The sequence below is a fragment of the Eleginops maclovinus genome, chromosome 13, assembly GCF_036324505.1.
Source record: "Eleginops maclovinus isolate JMC-PN-2008 ecotype Puerto Natales chromosome 13, JC_Emac_rtc_rv5, whole genome shotgun sequence".
NCBI lineage: Eukaryota > Metazoa > Chordata > Actinopteri > Perciformes > Eleginopidae > Eleginops > Eleginops maclovinus.
The window spans coordinates 2,992,548-3,011,976 of NC_086361.1; the positions used below are offsets into that span (position 1 = coordinate 2,992,548).

The following is a 19,429-nucleotide window of genomic DNA, read 5'->3' on the forward strand; positions in this document are numbered from 1 at the left end:
TACTGTGTCTCAATTTTGATACTTCCTATAGTACACTGCCATGTGGTAAAGTGTGTGAATTTCAACCATGTGATGTTGTTTCAGATTACACATGGCTGCTGTGCCCTCACAGGAAGTGACAGCTAGCTAGCTAGTTAGCTAACAGCGACAATCATTCGCAGTACAAATGATTACAAACTGCTAAATTAAACCTATCAAATAACAGCTGCTTCTTTTCAGCACGAGAAGTGGTACATTACTTAAATACTTGAAGAATACACATGTATATCTTTTGCTTATCTCGTGATGTAACGTCTTTATGTAGTCAAGATGGCCGTCGCTGAGTGTGAGAAGTGTCCTGCGTTCAACATTCTTTGACCGTTACGAGTTCAACATCCAGGTACTCATAGCATTTTGCCATACTTTACCGAGAGACACACTTGTGCACTCCAAAAAAAATAGACAAAAGAAAAACAAAACCACAGGAAAGAGTTTCTACAGCCTAAAAGTTGTGCCAAGAGAAAAAAACCTTTTAATTACATTGTTGCTCTATATTGACCAAAAGTATTTATTTATTATTATTATTATTCTACTATTACAACATTAATACAGACAATTTCAGATTCCATCAAACAACAATATTAGTAGAAGCGGGAGGACACAAAGCCTAGCTTATACAAAGAGCAGCCTTTGAGAGGGCTGCTCTTTGTATAAGCTAGGCTTTGTGTCCTCCCGCTTCTACTAATATTGTTTGTCCAGTTGCAGGATAAAAAAAAGAAAAGATAAATCAATAATTAAATATGCACACAAATAAACAGAATTCTATACATCTATACATTCTATCATTAACATCCACCCTGCCCTCGTGCTCGATCAGGTGCAGGAGGTGGCCGAGGCATGTGTCAGCTGCCGTCTCTTGCGCCAGAAGGGACCATGAGATGGCTCCAAGTTCTTGTGCATCGTCGCGGATGGAGGCCATTAGTGCCGACTCCACGGCATCAGGCACGCTTGGTGATCCCAAAGAGAGGCCGTTCGCAGAGCCCGAGGGGGAAGGATGTCTGGAGGTTGCATCAGCGGCATGGTTGCCCTTGCCAGGCATGTATACGATGTCAAAGCGCCATGGCAGGGTGCGCTGCTTATGTCTGAACAGGCGTGAGTTTGTTATCTCATCTAGCGTACGGTCGCCAAAGATCTTTACAAGGGGCTTATGGTCGGTGACCACTACGAGGTTGTCACATCCTTGTGTGAAGTACCGCGTTTGCTCCAGGCCCCAGGCCACGGCAAGGGCCTCCCCTTCGATGGCCGCATAGCGCTGCTCCGCCGAGGATAGGAACCGTGAGCCGGCGAGGGTGATCCTCCATCCTCCTGGGCAACAGTCCGGTATGCCTGAAGTGCAGCTACAATGTTTCTGGAGCAGGAAGTAGCCAATACCACGCCTGGACCAGTCAGGGCGGAGGCAGGTGCGCCTACGCATGTCGAAGATCTCCACACCCTCACGGATGGCCCCAACTATGGCTTGTTTGGACGCTTGGAAGGCTTCCTCCAGTTCCGGGGACCATGAGAATTTGCAGCGTGGGCTGAGGAAAGGCTTGAATGGCGCCATAGTGTCGCGCAACTGGGCGTAGTTCGCCACCTGGTTGACGAGGCCGAACCAGCTTCTAATATCCGTCGTAGAGTCCGGGGTGGGGAAGTCTCGGATGGCGTCCAAGTACTTCGGGAGTGGCTCTATGGTAGCGTCTGACACCCTGAACCCAGCAAAATCAACACTCCTTTCTGCGAATTGAAACTTATCTGGGTTTAACACAATGCCTGACCGGCCGACACATGCCATGAAGTCGATGGTCCTCCACCAGTGATGCTCTAGGTCAGTGTCATAGTGAATAGTGTCATCCACACAACGTTCTTTGCGCTCAAAGTCCGAGAGGACAGCGTCAAAGCGGCGGTTGTAACCGTCCCCCGATGACAGGAAACCTTGTGGCGCCCTGGTGTAGCGCCAGCGGCCGAAGGGCGTGATAAAGGTGGTTAGATGTCGATCCGACTCACGCAGGGGCACACTATGGTAGCCGTTCCAGGCGTCCGTGACAGTTTTCCAGGTGTCCCTCGGGATGCGACGTGCGAGGTGGAATGGGGATTCAGTGGCGAAGGTTTCACGTTGGCAGAACTTGTTAAGAGGCGAGAGGTCCACAGTCCTGCGGGGGGAGCCGTCGTGCTTCCGAGTGACCACCATGCGATGGCACCATTTCACCGGTTCGCCGTATGGCACACGTTCAATGACTCCAAGGGCTTCATCCCGAAGGAGGTCGTCGTAGACTCTCTGCTGCCAGTGCAGAGACACGATGGCCGCAGTGTGGCATGCTTTTGGTGTGGCTGCGGGATCCACGTGCATTTCGATGGGTGGCCCCTCCATGCAAGGCAAGGCTCGATGAGGGCAAGTGTTGAATGTAGATGAGGCGTATCTCTCGAGTAGCCACTCTTTCATCCGACCATTGTTCCCCGGTGTGCAGGGGAACGGTAACGCCTGAGGACGTGGAGGAGGGGCTGAACGCTGGGGGCATGAGCATGGAGCGTCATGTGGATTATTTTGGCCTGTGCAGCCACTGTTGGTGGACCTCGTAGCATTCACAGACAAGGACTTGTCTGGTGTGTCACGAGTGCCAGGGCCATGCTCGTCTCTGGGTCCACCTCCACTGTTACCTGACGGGAAATCCGTAGGCAAGAGGCCGAGGCTAAGCAACGACTCATAGGAGAGGTACATTGCCCGAACTGAGCTGCTCACGTACACCATCGAGCGGCAGGACGTCACACTGCAGTTGCTGGGGGCTGTTGAGAGCCTAGCAAAGAATGCTCCCTCAATGGCTATGGGGGAGCGGTTGGCGGCCGACAGGCTAAGTTTGACGGGACGCAGGTCGTCACGCGAGAACCCGCAGGCGAGGAACTCCTCTAGAGACCAAAGATCAGATTGTGCGCCAGTGTCCGCAATGGCGGATATGTGCACCTCATTGACCGAGCGGTTGTGGATGCTGTCCCTCGGCCCGACTGACCTGTCACCTGAGATGGTGATTGGGACTCGGGGGTGGTCTCTTAGCTTGGCCCGCCTCCATTCACCCCGGGAGAAAATGTGGTGCTCGAGCCTAATGTGTGTGGGATGATGGACAGTGCTGTGTGTCATCTGAGCGCGGTGACGGCCCCCGCAGCGTCGGCCAGGGCGTGCCCCGAATTGAAAAGATGATACCTGGGAGATCTGCACTGACTCCACGGCAGCCTGCTGACTATCGGTCGATGGCTGTTGTCGGCTCTTCCGGCGGCGGGCCCTATAGCAGTCAATGCAAATCTGGTGTGGCTTGACATTCCATCCGCGAGACCCCTCCGTGAAGACCCTAAAAGTGCTTTTACAGTCCGGGCACGAGGCTTGTCTAGCCCTGTCTGTCGGGGCTGGGGTCGGGGTGGGGTTTGGCCGTATACCTTTCTTTAGGCGCTGGAACGACGACATGGCTGACAGAGTGGATGATGGGAGAGCATTGCGGGCCATTTCCTTATTCTCAACGACTGCAATTACATCATTCACTGGTTTTGTAAGAATGTCAGGTATTCCCAGTGTTTCGCGGCGAATATCAGAGTCATAAATTCCATTGATTAGAACTTCACCAGAGAAAAAGCGTGAAAGGAGCACAGAGGCTTACGGAAACCCTAACAGAGTGAAAGGACAGAGACGTTCTTCCCCACGGCTACAGTAAGAGGAACACCTCCTGGACACACTGTGAGGATGTCTATGAATGATGAGGGACATGTGGTCCGGATCAGAGGACTCCCCTGGTCCTGCACACAGGAGGAGGTCGCCAGTTTCTTCTCTGGGCTTCTTCATGAAGAATTACACTCCTCGATGTCAGATTGCTTATTTAATGACAAAGATGAAGAAGCCCTGCAGCAATTCACAAAATAACAATATGAGCTACAATCAGTAATTCCGTCATGCACATGTCTAACACAAATATCAGCAAGAACTTAATAATGATGATATAAGATGACATAAATGATAATGATAACCAAATAAGATAAAGGACTTACATGAATTATGTTAGCATGCTTAAAATCCACACTCTGTAACAGGAACGTCTGTATTGCTTACTGTTTAACTTCTGTAACCGGAACGTCTATGATACTTACAACAATATGGCCGACTCCTAACTGAGTATTAATAATATACTACCCCCTAGTGGCCAGTGGTAAACTCTGCAACACCCAGTTCAGTTTCAGGTTAAAGATAGAAAAACACAAAGCAGTTTAGAGTCTTCATGTATTCGTGTTTTATTCAGGGGCAACATTTAGATATATTAATGCATTCCTATGTTGAGAATGCTTCCACTGGCCATTGTTCCTCTGACGGTGTTCCTGGGCTCAGTTTCTGCTCTGTCGCAGCGAGGACAGGAGGGGGGGCAGCAGGTTGAGAGCGGGTCGGTGCTCCTGCGCCCCCAGCGCCACCAGAGCCCCCGCAAGGAGAGAGGTTACTGTGGGCAGGACCGGGGGCTGAAGCGGCATCACCTGCAACAGAGACAATCACACAGGAAGCTCACAATGATAAATAAACACAAAACTAACAGCTTCATCCATAACCATGTTCTTTATTTATTTCTAACAACAGATCTAACAGCAACATTTGGCATTAAAAACAATTAAAATAATTCCGTAGCCCTTTAGCTTATCACAATTGATCTTTTTTAAGAAGCTTTACTTAATTTGTGACAGCTCTTTTCAGTTCAGTTACAAAAAAGGTAAGACAGTAAAGGCGTATCTTTCTTCCAAAGATCTCAAGAGAGCTTTTTTCTTTTGACCTGGACTGAAAAACCTGTCTGCTCAATAAAACAAATGTAAAATGGGACCACATATCAGTATTGTAACTTTTCCTACCGTTGCAAAAGGCTTTTACCTAAGAGAAATGGAAGCGCTTTGGCATTTGTAGAACAGCCAATTGGAGCTCTCTCTGAAATTATCAGTAATACGGGAATGTCTATAGACAATACTGTGTCTCAATTTTGATACTTCCTATAGTACACTGCCATGTGGTAAAGTGTGTGAATTTCAACCATGTGATGTTGTTTCAGATTACACATGGCTGCTGTGCCCTCACAGGAAGTGACAGCTAGCTAGCTAGTTAGCTAACAGCGACAATCATTCGCAGTACAAATGATTACAAACTGCTAAATTAAACCTATCAAATAACAGCTGCTTCTTTTCAGCACGAGAAGTGGTACATTACTTAAATACTTGAAGAATACACATGTATATCTTTTGCTTATCTCGTGATGTAACGTCTTTATGTAGTCAAGATGGCCGTCGCTGAGTGTGAGAAGTGTCCTGCGTTCAACATTCTTTGACCGTTACGAGTTCAACATCCAGGTACTCATAGCATTTTGCCATACTTTACCGAGAGACACACTTGTGCACTCCAAAAAAAATAGACAAAAGAAAAACAAAACCACAGGAAAGAGTTTCTACAGCCTAAAAGTTGTGCCAAGAGAAAAAAACCTTTTAATTACATTGTTGCTCTATATTGACCAAAAGTATTTATTTATTATTATTATTATTCTACTATTACAACATTAATACAGACAATTTCAGATTCCATCAAACAACAATATTAGTAGAAGCGGGAGGACACAAAGCCTAGCTTATACAAAGAGCAGCCTTTGAGAGGGCTGCTCTTTGTATAAGCTAGGCTTTGTGTCCTCCCGCTTCTACTAATATTGTTTGTCCAGTTGCAGGATAAAAAAAAGAAAAGATAAATCAATAATTAAATATGCACACAAATAAACAGAATTCTATACATACACATACATATATACATACCTACACCCAGTTTCCTGGATGAAAGGAACAATAATAAAGATAAAAACATAAACTGTCAGAACGGAGACTCCAGGGTTTGAGAAACGTCGAGCCATATTGCCTACACAAGCTTATAAAGATGTAGATGTTGGTTCTAAATAGTTGGAACTTTCTTAAACTATTTAATGAAAATAAAAAGGTTGGGAGCCCCTGCTCTGTAGCTGTCAGAACACCCACTGGTTCGCTGCTCACCTTTTCAACTTTATGACAGTGAATGAGTCCATCCGGTCCAATGTAAAAAGTAGAGAATGCATCGTATGACCTAGAAAACAAGACTTTGGATGCAATCAAAACAATTGTGACAAAATACTTTGGAATAAGGTGCTCCGAGTGATCGACCACCAATAGTATTTAATCTTGAGGTGGGAAATTTGAGCTCCAGAATTCATTGCAGCATGTGGGAAAGAGGATTAAGGAGTGAATAACAGTCCATGATACTTTCTAATCAGAGGTATAAATAACGAATGGAAGGTTCAAATAGGAAGCTATCTGACAATATTGCTTCCATTGACCGCTTATCAGCTCCCAAAATCCTGATCTGAGCACTTTATACTTCAAATCAAACACTTACCTAATACTTACTGCATATTTATTGATCAAAGGCTGTGTAAACGCTGAATTCAGATGTAGTAATGCATGTTTGTACCTGTACAGGTGAGATTTGTCTTTGCGGTAGAAGCGCAGCAGCTGGGAGTAGAAGGGCAGGCCGATAATCCTCCAGCGAGCCTTTACAGTGCCATCCTCAGAGTGTTTAGTGAGCTTCAGCACCTCCAGCCGAGCCTTGGAGTAGTAACACACACACAGGATGCGCCACAGGGAGAGGGTCAGCTGGTACACCAGGAGGCCTCTAAAACACACACAGCCACAGGGAGGGCACAGAGGCATGACCAACAGAGTGGAGACTTGTATGCAGACATTTTGAAGTAACGTATCCCCGTTAGCCCTGACTGCAGGAGCAGCATCACCTGGATTTGGTATTAAGGAGTCCGTTGATGAATTCCAAATCACTGGAGTACATGGTGTAATCGTGGTCCTTCGAGAAGAAACTCGGGAGCTGCAAAGCAATCATAAGGTATGGTTTAAAATGAGTCACCATGTTGGTACTTTAACAATTTGAAAAAACGAAATTTGAGAATGTTTTCAACTGAAGTAATAATTCCTCAGTGAACAATTGTCTATTTGTGCACATTATGACCAAGACACTGTGTCTTATCTGTTTGAGGGAACTCCGGTCAGACGCAGTTTCTATTTATGACTGTCACAACGGATAAATTAGCTACTCCTTTCCTTACAAATTGCATTTTCATAGCAAAATAAACATGTTTGTGGTTTCTATGAGACGAGGATCCGCGTGTTTTTTTCTTTGAAAGTTTGAAGTTATACATTTTGATATTTTCTTTACTACTACAACATTGGATACACTACTGGAGGCCATTGCCCTGTAGAACAACTCCCCTCTGGCTGGCAGAGAACTCTCTGCTCCATAGCTTCCCTGTGATCACTGGACTCAAACCATACTGTACATTCTTTATTTATTCTATTTAATATTCCACACCTCTCACACTTTGTACATATTACATCCTGCTTTATCTCTTGTTTTTGTTGATATTTTTTCTGTACATTTTTTTCCCCAAATGTATTTACTTCTTTAATTCTATTTTATTGTACATATCCTTGTTTTTATGCTGCTGCAATGAAAAAATGTCCCAAATTGGGATCAATAAAGTAATTATATTGTATTCCATGACAGAAGACTAACATTTTAGAACAGCCCATCTGTTAATTGGTTCTGTCTCTGATCTCGATGTTGATTGGATGCGTGGTTTGTTTACGTGATTAACGGTAGAGCAAACAAACTCACATCTGCACTTCACAAGGCAGTCCTATTTTGGTTTTATTTCATCTACTGCTTTTTCAAATCTTCAATAAAGCATTTTTGTTCCAAAAGTATTATTCCCGTATAGCTGCACATCTACTCCCTGGCATTCATTTGTTGTTGTGAATGTTAAAATCCAGAGATAGCAAAGAAGAGAATGTGCTGCAGAAACAAGTCTTCTAAGTCTGGAGGTGGGTATGACAGTGTGGTTGGTCACGAGTAACTAGCTTTATTAAGTGTTCTTAAGACTGTTAGCTATAATGCATACTGCTTATTATTTATTTCCCCAAATAAGGAACACAGACATACTGTGAACAGTGATCAGGGATTTTCTCAAGGATGCTCCCCTGGAGAGTTTCCACCCAGGCTGCTCTGCTTACATAGAGCTGCTCACCTCTCCACCTCTGCCTGGTTCACGCTGTCTACATTTAACTGATTCCTACATCCTGAAGCTGAACATTGCAGCCACTGTTGAAACCACCCTGTGATTTCTGAATCTGCAATTTTCATCCTAAAGTTCCGACTTTATTATCAAAATATTTAAACTTTTATTCCCAAAATGGGTACTTTGACCTCCGAACCCAAACATCCTGTTAGGGCTGCTCGATTATGGAAAACATCATAATCACGATTATTTTGGTCAATATTGAAATCACGAATATTCAAACGATTATTTTTAAGTCTGAAAACACAATGCATTTATTCAGCATTTCTCTCCAAAAAAAAACCTCACTTGTAACTGAGAATTTTCAAAATCCCCCTTAAAAAGACAAGCCTACTACACAAAATGTTCAAATCGAAAATAATGTACAAATATGTATCCAGCTGTTCTGCAATTTCTATAAAACTTTGCATGAATAAAATAAATATACTTAGAAAATCAAATAAGACATAGAAAAGCACATTTTGCACATTGTGTGGTGCTGTGCCTCGTCGGATTCTTCGAATCCAAAGTGTTCTACCCTTTTTGTCGATCAAACGGGGCTGCCCTCCCTCTGCCATTTTCCACTGATTTTTGAATACTGCGGGTCACCACATACACAACTCGCGTCCTTCACTTTACAGCTGCTTTGAGAGCCAGTCAGCAGGGCCGCGTTGAATGCTTTGGGGGAGGGACTGAATTGCTGAATTGCTTGACCCAAAAATCGAAATCACGATCAAAATTCGATTAATTGCACAGCCCTACATCCTGTCACATAAATTAAGCTGCGTGCTCTGTGCAAATTTAATCCAGACTCGTTTTCTATTTTTTTGCTTCTCTGTTTGCCCGCTGCCTGTGACCCTGAAGCTGATCTCAGTGCATCATCTTGGAGGACATTGAATTCCTTAAATGCATTTAGAAGAGAGAGGGCATTTGGGCAATGGTGCACAGGTGTATCCTTTGCAGAAAATGTTCCGGCATCTGGGAGCTATAAAAGAGGCATCACAATGAACAGGTGGTGCAGCTGAGTCATGGGTCTTTTTGAAAGTGAGGTGGCTTTAAAATGACGCCTCTGTGTCTCTTTCTTCTCTGCTCGCTTGTAAGACGACAACCGACAACCACCCGCCTTCTCAGGTCAGCTGTTCAACTGCTCCTGCATGTGCCCAAAGCTAAAACAAAGCTCAGGTGATTGTGATTTCGCTGCTGTGGCCCCTGCACATAAGACAGGCCTCTACACTGTTTTTAAATTGGTTCTTAAAACCCACCCCTCTCCTTAGCGTTGGATACTTTGTAGATCGTTGCTTTTAAATGGTGAATTGTTTTTACTATATGGCTGTTATTTCATTGTTGTTTATATTTTCTGTGTTTTGTTGTGTGATTTTTTTGTTTCTATTCATATATTTATGTATCTGTACAGCACTTTGGTCTGAAGTGCTGTGTTGTATTGTGAGGAAAGGAATGGATGATCCACAAACAGAAGAGAGACGGGGCAGTCTTACCTCTATCCTTAGTCTTTCATACATCAGGGCCAGCTGCCTCTCTCCCTCACTGTCTCCTTCAGTGTGCTCCCCCTCTGCTCTCTCTGCATGGCTGTACAGAGAGCTGGGAGGCTGCAGAGAGAGCGCCAGAAGCTTGTTTTCAAGTCCAATATCCTCCATAGTTTTCAGCCCGCAGCCAGGCACCGGCTCCGTGCCCGGGCAGTGGAAACAGTAAAACTGAGAGCCGTACATAAACGGTGCCGGACACCGCTCGGCTGCAAACAGGCTCCGGAAACAACCGTGTTCTCTCTCTATAGCTACGCCATTTCTCTTGAAGCTGTCCACGCTGATGTCGTCCTCCCTGCTGCCGTCCACCGTGGTCAACGGGAAGGAGAACTCAGAGGGGGTGTGAGCCCCCGGAGCAAGGAGGTGTAGTTTATTGTGGGCAAACAGCGGGAGCTCCAGCAGGGTGTGGAGGCGGTGGGACTCGCCCTGCCGCACAAGCACACACAGGCTGAGGGCCTCTTCCCACTCCTCCTCGCTGTCGGCTCCGGACAGAGGCTGGCTGGCATGGTGGAACGGGTGCGAGAGGACAGGCTGCTTAATGTTCTGATATCTCAGGCTGTTGGGGGGCGCCAGGGCCCATGATGCACTGCTCAAGGGGCGTGTCTGACGGATCCAGTGCCAGTCGAGTGCCTGATGCAGGAGGACAGGAAGAGAGAGAACAACACTTAACACCACCAAGGATGTGTAAGAATTGTTAGTATGAAAAGAAATATTATTGTTAATATAATTATAGACGGACAAAGAGGAAAGCAGGACAAATATCAGCGTCATTCAGTAGAAAATCAGTGATTAGGAGATGCTTTCTTGTCTCTGATCCAGGAGAAATGGTGTTAAGAACCCGCCAAGATTGACTTTTTGATCACCCTGTCTCTTGGACGGAGAAGATTGACTGTCCACTTCGTTTATTGACGTTAAAAACACATGAATTTCTTTAAAATTCAGTTTTAGATCATGTGTCTAAAACTGAATTTTTAATGAGGTGTAAATAAGACTTTGCTTACTATTTGTAAAAAAATAACACATTTTTAACAACTTTCTTTGACTTCATGTTGATTTTTGGAGTTCGATCCGTTTTCCTTTTTGTTTTCTTAAATACATTTATTTTTGGTTTTGTCATTTTGGATCCTCTGGACTATTGTAATTTATGGATAAATCGGTGGTTAAACTATCTATATTCCAACTGTATTGGAGAAAGCAGCTGACTTTTCTTAAAGGCATATTTCAGGACATTACTGAGTCTGTTTCTTGCACAAATACCCGTTTAAACATTTTAAAAACTCTTAACGATACCACTAAATTATTTGTCAAATAACTTCATAACTCATATATGAAATGGAAGAGAGGATCTTAAAACAGACTACCTGACAGAGACTCCACCTCTGATTCCTGGCGGTTTGCCTCCTGCCGTGGCTGCGGACACAACCCACCCAGAAGGCAACCCCCCCTCTGCTCACAGCCATTCACCACAGGAGCAGGGGCGACCCTCAGTTACCAGCTGACCATCACACAGAGCAGCAGAGACACCAGGAAGACACACACAGAGGCTAACCGATCACTCCAGACAACTCCCGCTCTCTGCAGCCACAAACCTGAGGAGAAGAACAGAGCGAGTCAGTGCTTCAGCTTCCTCCCAGACACTGGTCAGCTGTGAGGAAATCATGTGCTTCTGAACTTCAAATGCTACCAAATAGTATTGATATCCGCAAGAGATTTTCACCAACCATAAGATTCATTGGTGCTGGAAAAAAAAAATTTTTATGACTAATAATCATTCATTGTTTAAGCTAAAATGCTAAATAGAGTGATGGAGTGATGGGTTAGCATCACAAGGGCTCCCTCGACACAAAGTACATTTTTCCAATTTGAAACATAGCAGAAAATAAGATCTACAGCAAACGTATTTTTATGATATTTCAGCAGGGTCATCTCCACATATTAACATCACTTTATGATTTTTTGAAGCATAAATGCAATTAACAGAAGTAAAAAGCTAACATTAGGCTATAAACTTAACACATCAGGGTCACATGACTTTACGTAAAATACGCTAAGCTGAAGACGGCTAGCGTACGGCATGATGACATTTTTATGACACATAGACCTTCACCAGTGGGGTGTTAACCGACATAGTTTATCGTAGAAGAAAACGTGAGAATCTGTTCATCTTGTGTTCAAATATCTTTGAGACAGGGGAATGGAAGTGGTAAAATGCTAACTTATTTCTGGGTTTTAGGACTCATTCCTGCACCACACCACCAAAATGTAAGAAAGGCAACAGGCCACTACCACCACCCTCAAAGGCTGAGGATTTTTCACTACATGCAACATATTATACAGTCATTTCATCCATCTTTAATATGAAATAACTATGTGCAGCCCTAAAGAGAGAAGGTTTTGTTGTCCGTATGGAAAATAAAACGTCTAAAAAACTCTAGCCGATGGATGTCTCCCTGGCCTGGGTCTTTTACTGAGCTTTCAGAGACTGTGCCAAGAGCACATGACCTGCAGCAGACCACACGTTTATAATCAGTGTCTCCATGGTGACTGATAGACCAATTAACAGACAGGATGCCATTACAAAAGGGTTATTTCACAGACTGTGTACTACAACTTGTCATGTAAGAAGGCGAAAAGGAGTAAAACTCTTCCCAGTGAATATTCCTTTGATAGATAACACCTTTATAATGGAAGTTGTATGCAGGTATACCTGTATAACTTTTGAAGGGAATGCCGTGGTTAATGTCATATGATAAAAGAATAAACAATATGTCATCTACAATAACCCAGACAGTGAGCAATAATTTAAATAATGAAGTAGCAATACTAAATATCAGTGGTGTGAAATAAATAAGTACATTAACTCAAGTACTGTACTTTAATCGAGTTCTTATTTTTTGTTACTTTGTACTGCTACCACACTACAGTTCAGCGGTCACTCTTGTACATTTATACATATATTTAATCCCTTTAGTTACTTTACAGATCTGGATTAATGATGGTAAATATAATCAGCCCTTAAATCAGACTTTAGTTCACCTGGAGTAAATCCAGCAGCTACCCTGCAGTATACAAAGCCATTAAAACTAGCTGCACCTTTACCAGCTCTGAGAACACTTTGATGATCAATCATTATAAAACATATCAGAGATATTATTCTGAAATGGACCAATCAAACAATGACTACTTTTACTGTCGCTACTTTAAGTACATTTAGATGAGAGTACTTTCTACTTTCACTGGAGGAACATTTAGAATACTTTTACTGTGACAGAGTATTCCTACACTCTGGTAATTCTACTTTTACTCAAGTACAAGATCTGAGTACTTCTACTTTTACTCAAGTACAAGATCTGCATACTTCTACTTTACTCAAGTACAAGATCTGAGTACTTCTACTTTTACTCAAGTACAAGATCTGAGTACTTCTACTTTTACTCAAGTACAAGCTCTGAGTACTTATACTTTTACTCAAGGACAAGCTCTGAGTACTTCTACTTTTACTCAAGTACAAGACCTGGGGGCTTCTTCCACCTCTGGCCAAATATAAACTAGACAATGAGGTAGTGCTGGTCATTTCTAGATGTTTCTACACGAATGATGACAGCGTGAAGGAAGAATGACTGTTTGGTGACAGAACAACCACAACACATTATCATTATTGTAGATTTAGTAACACATTAAATACCAGGAACATATTGTTTTACATAAACCTAGTCATTTTGTTTTTCAAAATTAACGTTACACTCGAAACAGCTGCATTTGAAGTATCTACTAACTCCGTCACATTTCTCTACAATTGCTGGGACTCCAGATATCTCGCCGTTAACCGTTGACTTTACCTTAAAAGCTGTTAATGCTGGCTGCCTAACTTGACAGCCAATGGTAGCTGCTAGCTTGCTAGGCTAACTATTTACTAGCTAGGAGCAGGCTAGCCAACGGCTAGTCAACCGTCCCTGAAGCATTAACGCACTGACCCGCGCTGCAGTCAGTGTAGCTGCGGTGCCCTCCAAGGGTTGGACAGCATTCAAGGATATGTAGAAAGCACAAGGTAGCTAACTTTCACAAATGTCATTCCTGTGTGTGTCCTTGCCTGTGGTCCTTGCCCAGCACGCACACCGTCGTAATGCCGCGTTCACTGCCGTTGGAAATAACAGGACTGTCTTTTACTGCCTTTTTTTTCTTTCTTGTTTTGTAATTATTATTTTTTGCTAAACAAGTGCAGTTACTAAATTACATTAGACCAACAGTAAATGAATATCAGGGGTGCATTAAAATAGAAACGACAGGGTTAAGAAAATAAATAAAGATTCAGCAGTTTATGTGTCATTGTGCCATTTAAGACTGCAATAAGGCTGTAGAACTTACACATATTTATTGATTATTACAATAAACAGTATTATTTTCCTGTACAGTATTATTTTGACTTTATTTAGCTTATCTTATTATATTTGTAATGTATATAGTTTACTGCCTACGCATTTACTTGTGTATAGGTCACTTGCAACATTCTGGTGCCATATTTTATTTTGATTTGTTTTTTTCTTGCAAAACGTTTCTTGTTTTATGTCAACTTTTTTCATGAATGCTACCATTTGCGCTTTTTTGAAAACCAATAAAGTTGTAATGGAGGATATAGATTTGTATTTGAATAGAGTATATATGTAACCCTAACCCAAAACATGGCGTCTGAGCTATACATTGGTTTGTATCATTTAAAAGTTAAACATGTATTTTCTGGCCTTTTCTGTTTAAAGTAAATGTATTATTATTCTAGCCAATTATTTAATTTTGTTAAAATAATTCTTTATGCTTTTATTGTGAACGTGGTTTTGGGCACTTGATGATTTGAGCACCTAAACCATTCCCAAACCATTTCGAGGATGTGGTGTTGACTTGGTGTGTCCTTTTTTAAAGTCTAATTAGAAATGAACACAGCTACGTTCGTGGATCAACTGAGAACAGTTAAATTCCCTGGTCCTTTGTACCAAAGCGAGGCAGACCCTATTACTTGGATCAGGTTTTGTCTATGATGATCACCATGGTTAAATATGGTGAGTTTCCCACCCTAAGCGGTTAGATAATCTTAATAATCCTAATATTAGATATATATATTAGCTATAGGTTTGCATGCTAATGTGAACATGTTGCTTTTAAGTGCCATGTCCAGTTGCAGCTGGACAATAGAGGGCGCTAGGGTTCTATCAAGGTTTCAAAGTTTTATTGGTCATATGCACAGCATATACAACGTATATGTTGGCAATGCAAATCTTATATCCCATGCTCCTCCAACAACTCAACATACATGGTGCAAATAAGATAAATACAATAGTGCAAAAAGAGAGAAGAATATTTACAATAACAACAATAAAGATTTAAGGATGTGAAATACATATGTGGAATACATTGAAAGTATTTAAATACACTGTACCTACAGTCATTTAAAGCAATACATTTTTTAAAGCAGAAGCACTCATTCCTGTTTACAAAGCAGCGGGGTCGGCTCTCGGCCTCGGCCCCGAAAAGTGGTTCTTATTTGTAAACACAACATCGGAGGTGGGGGCGGGATTAACCTGATCAACATCAACAAAGAGCTGCACGTTTTGCATACACCAGGGGCGTCGCTAGGAGCGCAAAACATCCGGGGCTTTAGCCCAGGGCCCCTCGCTCTGTGCTGCGGGGCTGTTTCGTAACCCCGTCACGACTCAGGTGTTTTCATTTTGTTACAAGCATTACTGTCGCAGAGGCAACGTGTGTGCGCATGTTTGTGTGCGTGCGTTTGTGCTACATGCATAATAACTAGAATTAAGTTTGGACACCATGCCTTCACAGTCCAGTAATATCAGTGAGAGACAGAGGGGGAAAGAATAGAACACTGATGTTGAATTTGCAACAAATGATTCGGACTCCAAAAGGAAAGCCAGGTCAGTTAGTAACAATGTTGCAATTGTGGCTGCTGGCCGTGGCCTCATACAAACCTCTGGTGCGATTTCATCAGAATAGCCCCGGATCTCTGTGCCTTAAAACATATAGGCCTACATATAATTGTATATATTCTTTATATATATATATATATATATATATATATATATATATATATATATATATATATATATATATATATATATATATATATATGTAGGCCTATATTTTTTTAAGGCACAGAGATCTGGGGCTATTCCCAAGAGATCCGGGGCTATAGCCTCGAATGCCTTGGTCTAACGACATGCCTGGCATACGCCACAATCATGGATGCCGGCAAACTAAAACAGCAGTGGACCACCGGGGAGACGAGCTGCCTCCTTGGTAGGCCTATTTGGTCCTTGCAGGAGGTCTAGACAAAGTTCGAGAGGAGTACTAGATCCAAGGCCATTTTTCAGCAGCTGCAGCGAGAGATGGCCAAGGCTGGATTCGAACGGACAGTAGAGCAAATCAGCAACACATTAAAAAAAACTGAAGAACCACAACTTCAGTTGAAGTGAAAATGGTGGTCCAAAACACTGCCCGCATTATGATGTTCTGGACTCTGTCCTCCGCGACAGACCGCAGAGTGGACTAGGCGGCGGTAGGCCTACAGTAAACTCCATCACGCCGGAGTCGATGGAGGGCGACATGCTGAATATACAGAGCTATACTGACAGTGATGAGTTATGCATTTCTGATTTATTCAGTACCGAAGAAAATACAGCTGCGGTGTACTATTGTAAGCTCACCTAGATATGTTGCACCGTGCACTTTGGTAGTGTTGTTCTATGTGGGCTTTAGGAACGTAGGTAACAGTGAAAATATTCTTCAGTACATAGGTTGGAATTTAAATAAAAAAGGAAAGTGGAAGTTATGGTTGCTCATAGCTCTCCAATGCCCCAGTCAAGGAGCTCTCCCCTCCCCAACTCTTCTCAGAAGCCCTTGCTTCCCACTGGCCTACACAAACAGGGTAAGGTTCAGGGGCGGCTGGCCCATAGGGGGCGATAGTGCACCGCCCTCCTTAAGCCAAACGAAAAAAAAAAAAAAAAAAAAAAAAGAGAGAAAAGAGTTTATTTTGCCGGTCTAAGTCTTAATAGTATAGTCCAAACAGCAGCCTGAATATCGCTGCGACAATCAGCAGCCTGGATGTCACTGTCCAACCAGTAGCCCCGCCCCCTTGGGGCGATATCAGTCAGATTGAAAATCGCCCCAGGCGCTCTCATAGACTTACATGTTGAGACTCGTTTTTTCAAAAATCGAACGATACAATGCATTTCTATGGGCTCCGGGGGGGGCTTGCCCTAACGTGATTTCGTCATACGCAGTTACGCACTGATGCGTGCTCGGACGTACAGCGCGCGCGTCTGGCGGAGACCTGTAAACCTGTAAACTGTATAGTGGTAAATGGAATATGTTCTGGAAAATTTTGATTAATTACAGTTTTGATTATAGTATAATTTGATTTGATTATTGCTATGGCATCCATGATGGCTATAAATTGTAGACTGTGCTAAAAGTGATTTCAAGGGCAAACTATTAGATGACAAACTATCTGTTAATGTGTGTTTTATTGTGGAACCAAATGTATTGTATATTTTATGTCTGGGGTTGCATCTAGTGGTTGAAAACCAAATTAAACAATGAGATGTGACACTGTAAAGCTGGCTATCTGACTTTTATTTATTATTATTTTACCCATTGAATGGGTCATCTTAGCCATCATCACAACTTTTGCCCCCCCTGAGAAATTTGTCAGGAGCCGCCACTGGTAAGGTTTACAGTGGTCATAATAGAAATGTGCATATAGAGTAGCATGGCATACTCACTTGTCGTTTTTAATTAACTACATGACATTATATTACACAGTACATTTCAAATATATATTTGTGATAATTTGACATAATATAGATTGATCAGTATACATTTATTATAAAATGTCATGACTATTGTTTTAATTGTTATTGTTCCCTTTGTAGGGAACAAGTTTGGCTGCAGACACCTTTTTAGCTTATATTCTTTACTCCTGGAAGAAATTGATCTGTAACCAATAATAACTATTAATTTGTGTAGAATGCTACTTTTGTAAGTTTTACTTTGATCTCACTTAACATTACCTTGCAATTTAACATCAATTGGTAACTACTGTAGATGGCCAATGGGGGAATAATTGACCCGGGAAGACCACAGATGATACACATTTGAATAAAAAACCCCAAAATGATATAAAAGTAGTTATCGTTAATTGTATTTTCTGAATGTGTATAGAACTATCCATTTTATTTCTGTAAACAGGTGCAACACAACCACAACAAGGTCAAGAAACCAAAATATATTTTTTATAAAAAACGTTAAACCGGGTCACATTGGACTTGGAGGTTAATATCTAATTGACCTTAAGGAATTGCAAAGTTTAGGTTAAGGATTATGTGTTTTACAGGGGAAGCTAATTCAAAATAATAATGTTAGTTTAATGCATGTTAAACTTGAATTTGTGTGCATTTTTCTCCAATTGGTATCCACTGTACTGCGTCCAAGTTAACCACTCAGCCTCAACCTTATCTTTGCTGCCAACATTCACTCAGAAGCCACTAGGTGTGAGATCGCCCCTTTCCGAGAAGAGAAAGAGAGATCTTACAGACGAATAGGGAATTTCGTTGCGCTTGACTTTAGACCAGTAAACATCGTCAGCAGCAAAAGGTTCAAAGAAATGGTCATACTCCTCAAGCCAGGGTACAGCGTTTCCAACCGTGACACTATAGTGCACAGCATTATACGCAATCTGACTTAAAAGAACATTTGAATAAAATTAAAGTTGTTCAGCAATCTGCTTTGCAACTGACATCTGGACCTCAAACCAGATGGAAGTATATGACATTCACTGCTCATCTTATTTCTGAAGATTGGGAACTACATTTGTTTGTATTAGAATCAATTGTGTTGGAGGTGACCCACTCAGCTGGCAACAAGATAAAGCGGCTCTGAAGTGTGGACACATTGAGTTTCCTGCAGTAAAGAGAGTTGCTGTCATAGAGGACAATGCTGCTTGTATGTTGTTGCGCTTTGAACTACTGTCTGATGACTCAGCGTCAGGTAATGTCCAGGGAGTTTGCAGATGTGCATAAATGTGGCTCTGAGACAAGATCCAAACTGTTGCGCCTACTGGAACAGAGCTGGCCGGTTCAGCTGTGCTTTCAGACCTTGATACCACCAAACGGTCTAGATATCAGAGCAGCCCAATGGAGCACAAATAAAGACATTTACTGCAAAAGTGGGTCCAAGCAGGAAATTAAGTGTTTGGGAAATGACATTTCCTGGAATGGAAACCTCAGACCCTTCACAATGAAAACTTTTTTTCTTTTTCACTTGCTCTGCATCCAAAAGGTAACAGCTGATGCAGCTCTGTTCTGAGAATCGTTTCACAGCTCAGCTCCCCAAAAAATGCCCACTTTTCCTGAGGCAGTGCTATTTGGAATGGTTCAGATTTATTGTGCGTTTTGGAGGGTGATCACGTGCATGTGGTCAGTAGCAGTGAGCCAGTGACCCAACCTACCTCTCAGGTTACACCCTATATATAACGCCCGCTCCCCCCCCTCCCTCTCCACCAGCTCCTCTCTAGAAGCTCCCTCTCCTTCACTCTGGTCCTGGTGTTCCTTGCTGTCAGCAGTGAGCCTCTTCTGCCTTGCACTGTTTGCCCTCCATCAGCTTGTCAACCATCTACATGCTCTGGAAAACCAGGGACTGTATTTTCAACTGGCTTTCTTTGGG

At 42.7% G+C, this 19,429-nt stretch overlaps 1 protein-coding gene across 3 annotated transcripts; it reads right to left on the minus strand.

Annotated features, from left to right (window-relative positions):
* Positions 1 to 4,259: 4,259 nt before the first annotated feature.
* c13h6orf136 (chromosome 13 C6orf136 homolog) lies at positions 4,260 to 13,890 on the minus strand. 3 transcript variants are annotated; one of them, XM_063899575.1, is made up of 7 exons: positions 13,794 to 13,890; positions 11,065 to 11,292; positions 9,659 to 10,333; positions 6,828 to 6,916; positions 6,509 to 6,709; positions 6,055 to 6,124; positions 4,260 to 4,518 (listed from the first exon to the last, which is right to left on the minus strand). In XM_063899575.1, the coding sequence occupies exons 2-7, from the start codon at positions 11,161 to 11,163 to the stop codon at positions 4,375 to 4,377; spliced, it is 1,278 nt and encodes a 425-aa protein (XP_063755645.1). In that variant the 5' UTR covers positions 11,164 to 11,292; positions 13,794 to 13,890; the 3' UTR covers positions 4,260 to 4,374. The 3 variants fall into 3 exon arrangements, with proteins under 3 accessions (XP_063755645.1, XP_063755642.1, XP_063755643.1); XM_063899572.1 differs by having other exon boundaries at positions 13,678 to 13,836; XM_063899573.1 differs by having other exon boundaries at positions 13,543 to 13,811.
* Between the last annotated feature and the right edge of the window lie 5,539 nt (positions 13,891 to 19,429).

Excerpts from the sequence above, each read along its gene's own strand:
- c13h6orf136 (XM_063899575.1), bottom strand. The coding sequence starts at position 11,163 with ATGGCTGTGAGCAGAGGGGGGGTTGCCTTCTGGGTGGGTTGTGTCCGC. Across the intron at positions 6,917-9,658 it reads ATGAAAGACTAAGGATAGAG|CTCCCGAGTTTCTTCTCGAA; the intron begins GTAAGACTGCCC and ends ATTGCTTTGCAG. Across the intron at positions 4,519-6,054 it reads ACTGTCATAAAGTTGAAAAG|GTGATGCCGCTTCAGCCCCC; the intron begins GTGAGCAGCGAA and ends TCTCTGTTGCAG.